This window comes from Dysidea avara, chromosome 6 (genome assembly GCF_963678975.1).
Source record: "Dysidea avara chromosome 6, odDysAvar1.4, whole genome shotgun sequence".
Classification (NCBI taxonomy): domain Eukaryota; kingdom Metazoa; phylum Porifera; class Demospongiae; order Dictyoceratida; family Dysideidae; genus Dysidea; species Dysidea avara.
The window spans coordinates 19286821-19303477 of NC_089277.1; the positions used below are offsets into that span (position 1 = coordinate 19286821).

The 16657-nt window shown below is 37.0% G+C and overlaps 1 protein-coding gene across 1 annotated transcript in view; it reads left to right on the forward strand.

The window, feature by feature from the left end:
* The window catches only part of LOC136257781 (uncharacterized), a 119843-nt gene extending 111944 nt beyond the window's left edge, over positions 1-7899 (forward strand). The window contains exons 17-18 of the mRNA XM_066051090.1: positions 5557-5688; positions 7567-7899. Coding sequence (XP_065907162.1) covers positions 5557-5688; positions 7567-7700 — 266 coding nt within the window. The 3' untranslated portion in view covers positions 7701-7899. The remainder of the gene's footprint in view (positions 1-5556; positions 5689-7566) is intronic.
* The last annotated feature ends 8758 nt before the right edge of the window (positions 7900-16657 follow it).

The following is a 16657-nucleotide window of genomic DNA, read 5'->3' on the forward strand; positions in this document are numbered from 1 at the left end:
TGCAAACAAGTGTTATCTCTAAAATTATCCAGCATGTGATACAAATCATTCATTGTGTTGTCTTGTAATCATACCTGTTGTTTAGAGGTCAATATCTCCTTCTCTGGCTGAAATAAAACAATTTCTCCATAGGTGCTTGTGCATTATTCCCCCAAATAATGTGGCCATCTTGTGGCTGTGACATCATTGTGGATAAAGTCCATGGAGGCAGATGTATATGGCTATAATTGTACAATGAAACACGTGCAATTGCATGATGTAATGATAATCCACACAAAAACAGCCAAGCAGTGAAAAAATGGTGCAGCCTTAAAAAGCCTGGGTGAAAAAAGTTGTGAAATCAAAGGTGGCAGCCAAGAAATGGCTGCAATGATGTTAATGCTAATAAATTTTAACAATGCACACAGCCATTATTAAATTTTTTTTAGCATTAACATCATTGCAACCATTTCTTGGCCGCTTCCTTTGATTTCACAACTTTTTTCACTCAGGCTTTTTAAGGTCGCACCATTTTTTTCACAGCTTGGCTGTTTTTGTGTGGATTTCACTTCTTTTTGTACTTTATAAAGCCCCAAAAACCAGCCTATGGCTGATTTTGAGGTTTTTTTATTCACATTTCTTCTTTTCTATGTAGATACAATCACAGATACTATACTTACAAAGGATTGGCAACGCGCGATCAAAACAATAGTGACGTCATATCCAATCCTCGTTATGGTCTTTACGCGCCCTCTGCCCGGTTACTAGACGCACAAGATTCTTAGTTTCTTCTTCCGTAGCACGGGTAGTTATCTCTATTGACGTACAACCTTCTTCAAAAGAGCCCAGCACTACTAGGTGAGTAACTGATGAAGGAAAATAGCGTAACACACCCTAAAACATCAACCTAGCGTGTAAAGAAGTTCCAAAACTCATGGCTATTCACACTTGTGGAGTTTTTACAAAGAAACACAACCGCTTTGTTGAACACAATTTATAAGAGAATACTTGAAACCATTAGTAAAGTGTACTGCTTTGTTTCATAGAGGCTAAAATTATTTCCTAAGTTGTGATTTGAAGCTCGTTTTGAAGTCATTTCGTTATGTTGATTTGTGGAGTTTTGTCGTAGTAGTGGGAGAAGAAACAGCAAGTTACTATACAGCAAAAGAGAGCTTAATGTTATGGTAATGCAATGCAAACATGCATGAGCTCAAATTCAGATGTGGCATTAGCCATCAATACATGTGATCCAGCAGCTCAATGTATTGCCCTGAAGTCACAGTCACCAGTGTATAGCCATCCACCACTTGGTTGAGATGGTCATTTTATCTAGACGCAGTGAGGGAGACAGTAGTGGAAGCAAAATGAAGCTGCTAGTAGTGAAGCACACTATATGTGAGACATCAACGTAGTTTATATTGGTGCATACAGTAGTCAATCAAGAGCCTACATTGATATAGTTGGTCCACTGGATATCGAATTGATGTACCCATGTCACACTGAAGGTAGCATACAAACCTGGTGTCGCCAGTATCAATCATGAACAAAACGTATACACACACCATACATTATAGACAAATACAATAACTGTTATTTAGTAGCCATGAACCGAAATGAGTTTGCCTGATACTACCTCGGCACATCATGTTCAGTATTGTCCACTGCAGTTCAGACTCTGTATCAGTACAAAATAAGCACAGTATACTGAATAGCACAACCACATACCAACTATTGTTGATAGCATGTTTCCACCCTTTTGTAGACTGTAAAAAAATGCTAGAAAAGTGACAAACAGTGGTTATATATTGTTGTAACAATAATACAAATTGCTGTTTAAGATGCTGTTACTCTGTTATGAAACCTGACATATTATTCAGATCAATATAGCCACGTACTCTTAAGGAACAGCCATGAAATGTAGACATGTCATAGATGGATTTGTTGAATTCCCTCTTAGAATTGATTTCATAGTTACAGAAAAATCACTAGTTCGGGAGGATAATGAAATTGACACAGCATTACAATCGCATCTATCACAGCTTGTGTGATCAGTTGCAACTACTCAGTGCTGAGGGGTCAGCAACAAGCTCTAAATCTTGTACGTCAATTCTTGAAATCTGAAATCTTTCACTCCAGCTAATTACTTGGTTGCTGACCTCTCAACCAAGGCAGACACATACTGTATGTAGTTAATGCACTATACCAGAGCACTACACCATGAAATGCTTATGACAGCCATGCCATCAAAGTTAAATCGTGAATGTAATCTGAAAGTCATTTCATGATTTGTTTCATAGGCCATGAAATGCATATTAGAATTTCATGGCACTAGAGATTTCGTGGGTGTAGTACCCATGAAAAATGGGAAAAACCATGGGATCTTTCACAAGTAGAGGCACAACAACTTCATATGCTCATCTGATAGTGTTCAATAGGAAATAGACTGCAGGGAATCAAAACTTTGAGTATGCAAGAATACAAGTGATACAGGCAGATTCATCGATTTTACCTCGATGTTTACTCCATACAACCGCCTGGTGCACTATCATGGTTTATTAGTAGTACATCATCATATTGATATAGCAGTATAATCCATTTGTTGACCTTTCAGGTGAGATTCCAGCTCGGATACAACAGTGTTAATTCCACCGTCACAGCTCAGCTGCAGCCGAGTCACCGGATCTCTTGTATGAATCCATTGGCGATGACGAAATGGACCTGCGGTCGTAACTCGCTACAATAATCTTTTGCAAGAGTAGTTCCCCTCTCGTAGACAACGAATAACAGCACTGGGAACGGCTGTCGTCTCAGCCGTATTTATGACAATAGACGCGCTCACTTACGTAACAACTCACGTGACCATAACGAGGATTGTCGAACGGTTGTTATGCGCGTTGCCAATCCTTTGTAAGTATAGTATCTGTGATACAATGATGATATTTCATTTGATATTTCATTGATTATCGAAGACAGACTTATAAATGTATTTCATTGCATGATTTAATTCAATATTTGATAATATTATTGTAATACTCTAATAGAGTGCACACTTTTTGAGGACTTCTAATAGAACATACATAAAATGTGACCGGATTTCACATAACAAGGCTTCCACACACACAAACTCAAACTTACGATTTTACCAGAAATGGATTGCTGGTCTAATACACTATCATATTTCACACTGTACTTCCTTCAGCACTGACAAGTCTGGTTTCTGTAGCAGCTTTCTTCCGACCCTGTCAAAGCCACGAGTGTGAGATTGGCACCATTAAATGGCCATGGCTTTGTGATAATGGTGTGTAGTGAGCTGGAACTTCACAGAGAGCTCGCCAATAGTGTTCTCAGTCAATTTGGAGTAATTTGAGGGCCATGGAGGACCATGGAGAACCCAAACTTGGCCTCTGGACTCCAATCGCCTTCTTACTTCATTTTATACCCGTATATTAAGACCACCGTCCACCCCCACCCTCCCACCCTATTACTTCCACCTCTGATATTATTACCCGCTCGAAAAAAGCTGCTCAAAACAGGGCAAATTTTGGGTATCAGAAATGTATACACCCACTCAGTGATAGCTAGTGAACAGATGAACAATTGGTGCAAATTTTGTTTGCACAGCTGTAGGCACTGGGAAGTTATTACACAATGATTCCTTAAAATCGCCATATCTCCTAACAAAGCTTTGTGCGTCGAAGCCTTGTTTTGTCAAATTCAGTCACAAATGTTCTAGAACAATCTAGTACTTCTATTGGTAGATCTATGAAATTACAAATGTTTGATTATAAGCAGATTTCAACTAGAAATTTCATTTATAAAGCAGAAATTAAGTGAGGTGATCAGCCAAGGTAGCAGTGGTTCAGTGGTTAAGGATGCAGGTGTTAGGTATGGAGGTCCCTGGTTCGAACTCAATTTTTGCACACCTTTTTTACCCCGTGGTGACTGCTCTATTAGAGTATCTCGATCCCCCGATATTACATTTTCTTAGTTTGTGCTTTATAACTTTTTCGCTGTAACTCTATTGCTATTCAAACTATCAAAAGGAACTGCTACGATGATCAGCCTATCTACACACCAATTTTCAAATCATTTCTATACTTGGTTTACTCTGTAGCCGTGACAGAAGTTTGATCTGTTTTTACGTGAATGAATGCTCATAACTCCCTGAATTTTACGCAGATTCACAACAAACTTGGTATGTGTATCCACCGTCACACACTCTTCATTTGTGCCAAAGACCGAGGCAATCGAGTTACACGTTTGCGTTTTATAGCAATTTTTGCAAAGTGTGCAAAAAGAAATCAAAGGCCCTGTAGCCCCCATACGGCATAAGAAGAAAAAAACGAAGAAATTAAAATGAAATTTTGAACGCCCATATCTCGCAAATGGCTTTTGTGAATTTTATCACATTTGTTGTGTGGTGTGCCCTACTTGGGGGACAGCTATAATGCAAAAATGGTGTGCTTTGGAGAAGGGGCCATGGAGCTATGCACGCATGAAAAAGCTGTTTTCTTTCTTCCTGTAAATATACTCACGGTGTGGTCACCAGTTTTCTTGGCCGCACGACACACTACCGTGTGTCTTGATAAACAATGTACTGTAGCCATTTCATGTGGTTTTGGCCCTGCCTGTTACACAGCAAACAATACATGAAATTAGCCTACATCTTACTTCAACTGTAGGAAGCATGGTATGAAAATGATAGAGAATTTTAGTTTATTTGCGCATGATTAGTAACACAATCCCATCAGCACACTACCACGAATTGACGCCTCATGTTGTCAGTGAAAACTAATGGGACACAAGTTTAATTTGATGTATGAAACACATGTCCTGTATCTGCTGTGCTAAAAGGCACCTTTAGTGAGAGGAGGGCGGACACAATTTAAGTGCTACTAAAATAGTTTATACAAATGGTTCATGTATATATAGAGTGCTGGAGAGCACTAAGTTTATGACAGGAGTTACCAAGCTATATTTATTGCTACTTTGTATGGCATGCAAAGGGCTGAGATAATTGTGCACGATATACGTGACATTGTTAATGATATTAAATATTGCCTTAAACTAAGGGTCTTTAGAAAAAAAATATATATATATACCATTTTCCAGTAAATCCCACTGTTCGCTAGATTTATATTAAGTTTATTGAGGCTCGTGTGAAATACCACGTGGATTTATGCAATTAAAGTAATAATTTTATGCAGCACTTAAAACATGTGCACCCTCCTCTAGGCTATAGTGACAAGCTGATAATCTGAAAACGTCACTTCAGCGAGAAAATCTCTACTAAATGTGTTTGTAGCAAAGCTTTGATAGTATTTGAGGCACTTTAGGGCCTGATTATAATATTATTCCTAACCAAACTTACGTTTACCTTATATCCTACTGTAAGTATACAAATGTGAAGTTATTCACTAAGTACTTTTCGCATCATAAAATTAAATGATGATTAAATATTTTAGTAACTACTGTATACTAGAGTGATTTAATTTTTGGTTTGTTGAATTGTAGGAAAGCCTTTTGTCCAATGAATAAAATTACAAAATTGTGTTTATATTTGTTATCTTACTCAAGGTTGCTCACTCACCTCAATCAGTGCTGATCATAAAGTATCAAGAGATGATGTAACTGTCACATTTTCTACTGATCCATCTCATTCTGAAACTTCATTTCAATGTAAATTGGACAGGAAAAGATACAGGAGCTGTAAGTGATTATTATTATTACATATGTAACTGGATTTGCAAAAACGGGTCTTCCACACAAATCACGTTTGCCAACTTTGGCAGTTCACATCTTTAGAATAAAAAAACTATTGACTTGAAAGTTGGTCAGTAGTGAGCAGCAACATAGCTGAATACATGGTGACATTTTCAGGATAATATGTTACTTGAACACTAAGTTATGGTCTCCTAAGTTTACGGAATTGGATGTGTGTGGAAGACTCTTTTTCACAAATTCGGTCACATGATGTTAAGCTACTGAATTGAAGATAAATTGCAAATGTTACCAGATTTGAGATAACCCAGCTTCTATACGCACACAAATTCAAGCTCATTTTTACCACAATTGGATTTCCAGCATATAAAATAGACTTCTATGAATATTCTACTCTATCTACTGTTCAGAACTGGTGAGAGACATTCCAAATCTTGTTTCCTATCGTGGCCAAACAAATCTTGCTATGTAGGCAGGTGGCAAATTGTATGGTTCAATATTATGATCCATGCAAAGGATGCGGCTTTCTAAACCTGAGTTGTGAAATCAAAGGTAGCAACCATGAAAGTGGTGTTAATAATGATATATGTAAGACCATTATTAGCATCATTACAGCAGTTTCATGTTAACTACTATACAAGTACGCAACTACATGCTTACATGATTTTTATGCACAATAAAAAATATAAATTTAAAAATGAAGTAGGATACCATGCCAAAGTAGGATTTCCCACTGAGCTATATTGTTATAGCTACTATTGTTCATCTCTTGTTTCACTACTTTTTTATCGCTTGGATTCCTAATTCATTTTTAAATTTATAATTTTTAATATACTTGTTTGTTTAGTTTTTTGATAAAGCATACAGCTAGCTATAAACATGTGACCGTTCTGTTAGGGTGACTGCTGTATTACAGTATCTCGACTCAGCCTGCAAAGATATGTGCTTGCCCAAAAAAGGGGGTGTGGTCATCATGGTTTCAATCGATTCATATAGTATTAGATAAGAGAATCTCGAATCCGAGCTCAAATCAGCCTACCAACTTGAAGGTGTGTAGTCACAAATACAGCTAGCATAAAAGGGGTGTGGTCATCTTGGTCTCGATCGATAGATTGATTGATAATACGTAGAATGGGCGTGATGCTGTGACCTATCGTGGAGTACCGGTACCTCTGTACAGTAGCGTAGTCTAAGCGCCTTAAATAATTTAGTGTGGCATCTATTATGCTGCTTAAAGAAAGTGTTGATATGGAAAATTAATGTCTCAATATGGTTTCGTTGGATGAAGAAGACAAGCAGCCTGACTGAAGATAAAAGAAAAAACAAGGCGCACAGGACGTACACTCGTCGGAACCCCAAAAGGTACATCCTACTGGTGAGTCTGTTGTTGTGGCGTAAAATGGTGACCGTGCGCTGCTTCGTTTGGGCTCTAGGCTTGCGACTGTGGTCAGTGAGTGAGTGAGCAAGTGAGAAAGGCAGTGAGACAAAATTTCGAGTTTTGACAATTTTTTTAAAATTCTATGTCTGGCCGCCAGTAAGTGTTTTCTTGTTTTTAACGCTACATTTGATGCTAGATGGACTAATATTATTCCGTAAAGGTAATTTTCGTCGCGTAAGAAGTTTCTAAACTAGTTTTTAAAAGGAGATATTTTTGGCAGCGTGCGTAATTTCGGGGGATTCCTACTTAAACAGTACTACCAGACTGTCTGATACAAAAACCACCGTATCATGCACTGTAGTATAAAAGTTAATGCTCTTACTAGGAGATACTATTACATAACTTCTAGTTTTGAAGTAGCACATTAATTTCTTTAGGCTTCTAAGTCATCACTACTGTCAATAATGATTTGTTTGTACTTTGTACAGGTACAAGTCCTGTGACCTATAACAATTTATCAAGGGGACATCATACTGTCACTGTGAGGGGGAGATGTCCTGGTGACAGTTTGTTCAAAAGAACAGAGGTCCAGTTTAGGATCCATAGTGGTAGTCGGAACTAGACATTCAACTACAACTGGAGGAACTGCACACACATTTGATAACTCAATTCAATAGCAGTACATAACATTATTAACATTTGTTACACTTTGTTAGATTGAACTATTAGATTAAAGATTAGCAAACATGTACAAAATGTAAACTCACATTTTGTGTATGTATGTAGTTTTTGACACATCAAATTTTGCAGTGTTAATATAATTTAGAATACTTGAACACCTCGTGATCTGTTGAGAGCAGCAACATATTAAAGTATAGATTGGTAGCTGGATGACCAAGTGCTTGTATTGCAATTAGGGCTGAAACGATCATGGTTTTTTGGTATTCAAATACTTTCTTGAGTTTGAGATTAATTGAGTACTTGTGGATACTAGCTACTCATACCCATTTGACATGTTTTATACTGACTAAGCAGTTTAAAGCTTTTTCAAGGAACAACAATGAAACACACTGTATTTATAGTACTGGTGTTAGTGTTCCTGACAAGAAATTATGCCAATCAAACCTTATAGCCTCCATCCTGATGGCAAATGCATCACGTAAGCTGAGTTATGTGATCTTATAATAATTAGTGAGTACCACAACAAATTTTACTCTCTGCTTACCAAAATCCTTAACAAGTAGGAGAGTATTGCAGTATTTGCTTCAGCCCTAAAGCTAATTGCAATCATTTTTAGTGAGTCAGTGTTATAAAAGGTTGTGGAACAGGAGTTACAGGACATTGTACTGTGGTGAACATTTTGAGTACAGTATAGGTGTCTCATTATGCATAATAGACAGTACTCATGTCACACTGAAAGCCTCGGTCCATAAAATTGTGCATATCACTGCAGCTGTTTGTTATGGAAAAATGATGTACTCTTCTTGACTAATAGAACAGTCAGTAACTACCATGCAGTAGTTGGAAAATCAGGTAACTTGCAATTTTTTGTAAACTCTCTACAAGGGTGACTTGTTTGCTTCTGAACTCCTCCTACAGGGTGTAAGGATGTGTGCTTGCATAAACTGTCTACAGGGTAATATTTGTCACAGTTGTCTATAGGCTATAGGCATGAGGCTATTATGCTCCAAAAATTGAGAATTATGCTTTTGAACAGTGCTCAAAAAATCACCTATTATGCTTTTGAGAATTGCCCATTATTCCCAAAATTAGGCCACCATAATTGACTAATAATGCCAGTATATTGCTGTATCAGACCATTTTCATTGATGTTTAAGCTTCAAATAATATTGAATTCTTTAGCTGGTTGTTGTATTAGAGTATTTCATTTCAATGTGACTGCTTTATTAGAGTAAATAACATTCAGTGACTGATCTACTGTATTAGAGTTTCTGACTGCTCTATTAGAGTATCTCGATTTTTTTAACGAAACTGTGCAACCTGCAGATTTTGCTACTGTTAAAGCTTTATGATCACCTCAAAATGCTAGCATAATCCCTGATTCCCACACATACCTATTATTCCCGAAATTGTGCCGGCATAATCACTGCATCCACCTAGCTATAGCTGAACTGTACAGGATGACTTGTAATGGATCCATAGCTGAAATCTTGGCTCTTAGAACTCTTGACATGGTCACTTGTTAGATTGCTAAAAGAGTGAACGCATGTTCTAACAATGTGAATGCACTATTAGAGTATCTAGATTATGCACTTGTTAGTGGTGATGATTACCAACCTCTATCTATAAACATCAATCCATAAAACTGTGTATGTGACTGAATCTGCAAAAATAGAGCATGTGGGCACAAACTACACCCTGCCATACAACAGGTAATATCTCAATACTGGAATTAGGAATTTGCATTCTGTTATTTGCAAGTTTAATAAATCCATTAAAAGTTATAGTGATGAAAGTTTAGAAAGTAAACAAAATTACTTAAGTGCCCACATGCAGTATTACCAAAGGCCAAGCCCTGATTAAATTTGTGATAATCCCTTTGTTTAAGCACTTTTGAATGATACCTGTTACTATTGCTAGTAGGCCTGCATAAAATATGCTAGCATAATAAAATGCATAATAGGCCGGGGTGCTATGCCAGCATAATGCATATTAGGTGGATATTTCAGATTGATACTATCCAATACAGTAGTAAGTGTAAATTGCCAACTGCAATAAGCACTCAAATGCATTGTACACATCTCCTTAGATTGATACTCTCTAATAGAACAGCCACTTTGTAGTGAAATACTGTAATAGTGCATTTGCTGAGATAATGTTTTTTTAAAGATAATCATAAGAAATGTTGCTAACCTAGGAGCATAATGCAAGCATAATGGGAGCACTGAATGAGCATAATAATTATGGTGAAATTGTTGGGAAATTCCTGAAAGCATTTTGGGCTAAATTTTACTGAGCATATTTGACTCAGGCCTACCAGCTACTTTGTAAAATTCCTGTAAACTTATTTACAGTAATAGAATAATTCATACAACTTCTACATAATTATGTCATAATATTGATCACACTTTACAGTGGTCCAATAAGTGAGAGACAAACACATGTACTGTGTGGAAAAGATGCAGTTTAGTGGCATCAGTGTAATTCCCACCTCACGTTGATCCCCATGGGTTTGATTTAACAACATAAGGCCTAATTTAATGATTGGTCTGATTTTGTTAAGTGGGCAACAGCTGCTATAAGATAAATCACTGTGTTCCGGCAATTCACACAGACTATACTACTATACTGAGTTATATAGAGAGTTTCATTATGTAAATTGGTGTTTAAGATAAGTATATATAATATACTACATACAAAAATCAGAATCAGTGTTGTCACAATGACATGTTTGTACAGTTGACTTTCCTGAGGTGTATACTTCTATATAATTATGTGCTCTAATTGTCTGCTGAGAATTGAGGGGGAACTGGGGAATGCTTCTGTTGTGGTTTGGTCCAGAAGTCTATCTAGTAGCCCTGTACATGCAGTGTTTATTACCCACTGGTCCTGAGTTATGGCCTGCCAAATATGCAGGTGGTGTGGAGTGTCTGAATTCCCTGGCGAGTAATATAATGTTTCAACATACAACTATGTGTTATAGTTGGCCTCTGGGGGCCTTGATTCTAGTAGCTCTACTTGCTGTTTGGGGGGACATTTGGAAAGGGTATGTTTGGTGCTCCTCTGCTCCGGGAGTGGTGTTGAGTTGTTCTACTCTTAGAACAATGGTGAGTTGCTCTACTCAGAGAATGACCATGAGTTCTTCTACTGCGAGAATGGTGGCTACTTGTTCTACTTCAAGAATGATGATGGTGAGTTGTTCTGCTCTGAGAATGATGGAGAGTTGTTCTACTTTGAGAATGACATACCTCTCATCCATTTTCGTAGTAGAACAGCTCATTGTCGTTCTTGAAGTAGAACAGTTTGCCATCATTCTCAGAATAGAACAGCTTGCTGTCAGCTTGTTTTCTTAGAGCATTGGCTTCCTTTTTTTGTTTATTAAACTTCTGAGATATCTCCTACCAAATTCACCAATTTCAGAGCTGTGAAATGTGTTCGAGCTATGAAAACGACCAATTTTGTGGTTGACTGTGGGTTTTTACTTTGCACTGGAGGTGTTCAAAGCTGTGAATATAGCTGTTTGAAAGTGAAACCTGGCCATACACCATTGATATGTGAGACTGAGTTATAATTTCTCAGATTATTCCAAAGTTTGAAAAGTTGTCAATGTAATATGTAATATGGCATGTATAGCAAATTATTTGGTTTATCCTGTGGTGCAGCTCTGTATTCTTAATGTATACAGCTATGGGTTTCACTTGACCTGGGTAAGAATCTTTTGAAAAAAAACTAGAACACTATTTGTATGGCTTCTCATGACTTAGTGCTTTATAGAATAGGCAGTATTGCAAAGAGCAATGCATGTAATTGTCATGTTGATAGCGATATCAGCATTTGTGCCTATTACTAATATGGTAGAAATTGCCAATGGGGTGCAACCAGCCAATTTCTGATGGTTGGGCATAGCTAATATCAATTCTATGTACACACACAGAAACATGCTCATGTTCATGTGAGTCATTATCAAAAATTTTACGAAAAATACATGCACACAAAGTCTATAGCTAGATGTGTGCTATAGTGTAAACAAATCCAGTTTGCATGGCATGCAAATTGATACATCTACCTTATACTATAGCTCTGGTCTTCTTCACAGGTAAGCGAGGTAGCCACAGTAGCTATCTATTGCTATTGGCAGTGTTGGGCAAGTTCCATTTTACAAGTAACTAGTTACATATTACTTGCGGCTAAACTATTTAGTTACAGTTACATATTACCTATAAAATAAAGTAACTATAATAATATATTACTTTGTGTCCACAGCCTTAAGCTGTCATGTGTGAAACTAACACCTTATCACGTGACACGATTGCTTTCACTGTAAAAAAAGAGGAATATAAGATGGTATATCTAATGGCTTAAACTATACAAATAATCTCAGTATAGTCTTGCATTATACTAACTATCTTATACTTTAGTATAAACCCCATCTTATATTATGGGAAACAGATTATACTTTAGTTTAATACACATTCTTTGTATGGCTTTGTTTACTTAACTAAATGTGATAACTTTTTAGCTTCACCATCAGATCTCATTATTGTCTTATTTTTATAGCTTCACCATCCCATGTGACTTAAGATTTTTTTTACTGTACCAAACAAAGTCATGATGATTTTACAATAAGTCTGTTAATCACTATATCTAGCTAACTAGCTTCAGTTTGTTGTGATAATTTCATACGCACACATTTTCATATGGCAAAGCATATAATACCAGAAAAATTAATTATTCAATCTAAGAGTCATACAAATCTAGGTTTTCTTGCACAGTTAGCACACCTACAAAACTTCGTAGTAATGCTTGTCTAAAATTGAAGGGGTCAGTGGTGTGCGCATGCGTATTAGATGCAATTAAGTCGCCATCTTTGTCGCTATTGTTGTATCATAGGTTGTAAATGTGAGTGATATGGTGGTGTGCTCGGACGGTGTATCTCGCGGAGAGAGTGTGCGCGATCGGCGCCATCGCCCAATGAGCCACGATGATAGTTATGGACCACAACTGTACATCCCTGCTGGCCTGTCACAGTAGTGGTGAAGTGGCGCGGCCAAGTGGACAATTCCTTCAATGGCAGCCATCAAAAACAGCTCTAGATGAGTAAGTATTAGACTAAAATGATAGCTTGTACGATAGGTTTAGCCGTATTAAATTGTTTATTGTGTATTGTATGACAATGGCCTGCAAATGATTCAACTTTGGTGTTGCTGTGTACGTATTACATGTTTTATATCCTGTTATCTCAGCTTATGGCGGATGACGAGTGGACACAGTTCATCAGCCATCAACGGTAAGAGTATGCATGGTCTGCTCTTATGATTTTGTATATTATCTCTTCAGAGGTACAGTTTCTTGTCGAACCTCTTGGTTCTACAGGCTGTCAGTGTACAACATCTGCAGTGTTAGTTTCCTTCAATGGCAGCTGCTTCCGTTAAAGAATCTGGTAGCGACCATGTGTGGACTTTTTGGTTCTTTTTTCACGGAGTTGTTCAACGTCATCTTCTAATTACTTACAGCTGTAAGTGCATTAAGCTTGATTGTGTTTTTATTCATTTTCTTTCAATAGGGTAGGAATTACAGACTTAATCTTAGCTCTAGGAGATTCTTCGTATTGCTAACATCTGTAAGTAAGTACACTGAGAGTGTCCATTATACAATTTATATTTACCTTCGTTTAGGTTTGTGGAAACTGGTCTCATTTCTTCTGGGAACCGGTCTCATTTCTTCATGTTTTTCACTACTTTTTATCAACAGCTGACGGCTGCTACCTCGTCTGGCACAGTAAATGAGTTGAGTGCTTTCAAGAACTTGTTCCATCTTGTTTGTCCTTATTTCACTGACCATGCTCGTATTGCTATCAAAAGTAAGTTCACTGAGAGTATGCAAATTATATTATATTTAGTCTTGTTTCAGTTGTACTTAGTGATTACAAGATTCTTGGACTTGGTTATCAGTGTATCAGATGTTTCTTGTGAGCTTACGTACACATTAGCCCAACAAAGTCACATACTAAGTGGCTGTTTTATGTCTGGTTAGACTCACTGATAACACCTGTAAGTACACCAAGTAATCCAGAATATGAATTATGTTTGCCTCCTTTTAGGGTTGTGAGACCTGGTCTTATCAGACTTGTCTTAGTTGTACATGGATTGTCGGTCTCAGTTTTAAAAGATTGTTACAAACTGTAAGTACAATGATTGTTCAGTATACGCATTATATTTACCATCTTTAATAGAGTTGTGGGACCTAGCCGCCGTTCTACATGGTTTCCAGACAAGGTCTCGGTTTTATGAGATTCTTATTGTTACAAACTGTAAGTCCAACGATTGTCCAGAATAAACATTATAATTATTACCATCTTTGTATTAGAGCTGTTGGACAGTTCTACCAGACGGTTAACAGATTGTCATAGAGTTCTACATAGTGATGATAATACAGGTAATTTGTAATGAAGCTTGTGAATTGTATTTACTATCTTACCTGCTGCAGTTGGATAAAGACTGATAAATTATGAAATTGATTTGATACTGTCATGGCCAAGGAGACATTGATTTACTAGCTGTACCTATTGTGGTTTTAACATATTTACAGAATTAAATTCATTACAAATATAATTATAGAAATTATTTAATTAAGGTAGCCACAGATTATAGGAAAGTACAGTAGTATAGTAGCCAATATATGGTTGAAATAGGCTTAGTATAGTCTGATAATACACCGCACTATACTAGTGATTTAATCTCTAATATATGACCGTCTTAAATGTATTCAATAAGCTTGTTATAGTAAAGTCCTAATCTATTAATATATGTGACCAGGCCTGCGAAAACAGGGCATGTGGGCACAAACTACACCCCATCACTCTACAGGTCATATCTCAGTATTGGAATAGTATATTTACATTCTGTAACTTGCATCATGATGCCAATTAAATGCTTACTAAGAGCTGAAAATTGCAATGCCATAGCATAATGGTACAAAAAGTTATGAGTGATGAAAGTGTGGAAAAGTAGGCAAAAATCATGTGCCCACATGCCCTATTATCGCAGGCCCGGTCACATATGCTGTACTATTTCATTCCAATACTAACATAATAAGACTGTTATAGACCTTGTTATTCTGAGCTTTTTTCACAGTGTTTGTTGGACAATGTGCAAATCTTGATTATAAGTAAGAAGCTGGTGAATAAGCCTCATTCAGTAGGCTTCATTACTTCATTGTGGCTAGGCGTTACTCAGTGGATTACTAACAAGATTAGTAACTTCGTTACTTGTAGTAATAATATTACGTAATTTTAGATTCGTTACAGTAATTATATTACTTAGGTAACGCGTTACATTTGTAAGTAAAGTAACTTGAGTTATATTACCTGTTTTTATAGCATATTTCATTATACTACTTAGTTACCACAAAAGTAATAATATTGTGTAACGCGTTACATAAGTAACGCGTTACTCCCAACACTGTCTATTGGCAATGATTGTCGTAGTTGAATATCACATGTCATCATATAGACGATATATCCATACTGTAAATTTTCTAACAAACATATGATTCATATCACAACGGTGTCTGAATGTATTGTGGTCTACGGGAAAAGTGCAAATCGCTCCATTGCATATGCAGTAGACCAGCTACTAACGATTCTTCGACAGCAACAAATTCCTCTAACTCAAAAAAATATGTTACAATTCAGAAGCTGCACTCGTAACGCTAGTGTGTGAGCCGCGTTTGCTGCCCGTACTTTAGTATGGGGTTCACAAGAATCAGTCACCGTTGAGTGACCCGGCACCACACAAGCCTGGCTAATTTATAAATTTTCTTTCGAATAATTTAGTATATATGCATATTATATTGTCTATTAAGCCTGGGACAAGAATCAAGTATTAAGACAATTCATCATATCTGAATTACAAGATACAATCAACTGACTGGCGGTAGAGACCTGTGATATACTCAACTGTAGTATATCGTATCCTAAAATTGTAATGAAGATCAGGGGCGCTAATGTATTAACCTGGCAAATGTGGCATATGCTGTATGTGACCAAATTTTTGATAATCATTGATCTACAGTACGTGTACACCAGTGAAGTTCACTTTTCACAATGAATGGACAGCCACATCAATACTCTACACATTTGTACTATATAAAGACTAGCAGAAACCTTTATATATATATATGGACTGGGAAACCCTGAAAGAATTGTAAAAGACAATGCAACAATATCAGCAACTCAAATTTCCTTGGCTCCATATTTCTCCTGCTTGCAGCAATTTTCTTCAGAAGAAACTGATTATACAGGAAATCCCAACATCTTCTGCATGTACTCCAGTAATCCTAAAGCTTGTGTTGCAGATCCTGGGTCAGCAGTCATCAACACTGATGTGAATGGCAAAACAATTTTTGCTGGTATCACAAGCAGTTTCTCTGGAAAATGTGGAATTCAGGATTCCTTAATTGGGTGTTCAAAAATGCAAGATGTTGATGTCCTCAAGTGGGCTATTAACATTGTTGCAGAATAAAGCCAGGAGCTTTTCTGCCAGAATCCAGTGTGCATTTACATTTTGGTAGTTATTTAGATTTGTAGTGTTTGTGATCCCTTTGACATAACTATGCAGAGGCACTTTTTACTAGTTAATTGTGCACAGACAAGTAGTCAGTTGTATGCTTTAGAGTATGCATACGTATGTTGATTGATAATAGAATTTAGTTTTAATTGTAAAGGGTATGTGTATAATTTTAGGGCATTTCTTTTGCTGTATAATATGCAAGTGTTAAATAACTAGGAGTGGTTCATGTGGAAGCGCAAAACCCATTACGTCAGCTATATTATGCACAGGGCCGCCCAGAGAAAGTAAGGGGCCCAGGGCAAAAAGTTAAAGTGGGGCCCCAGAGGCA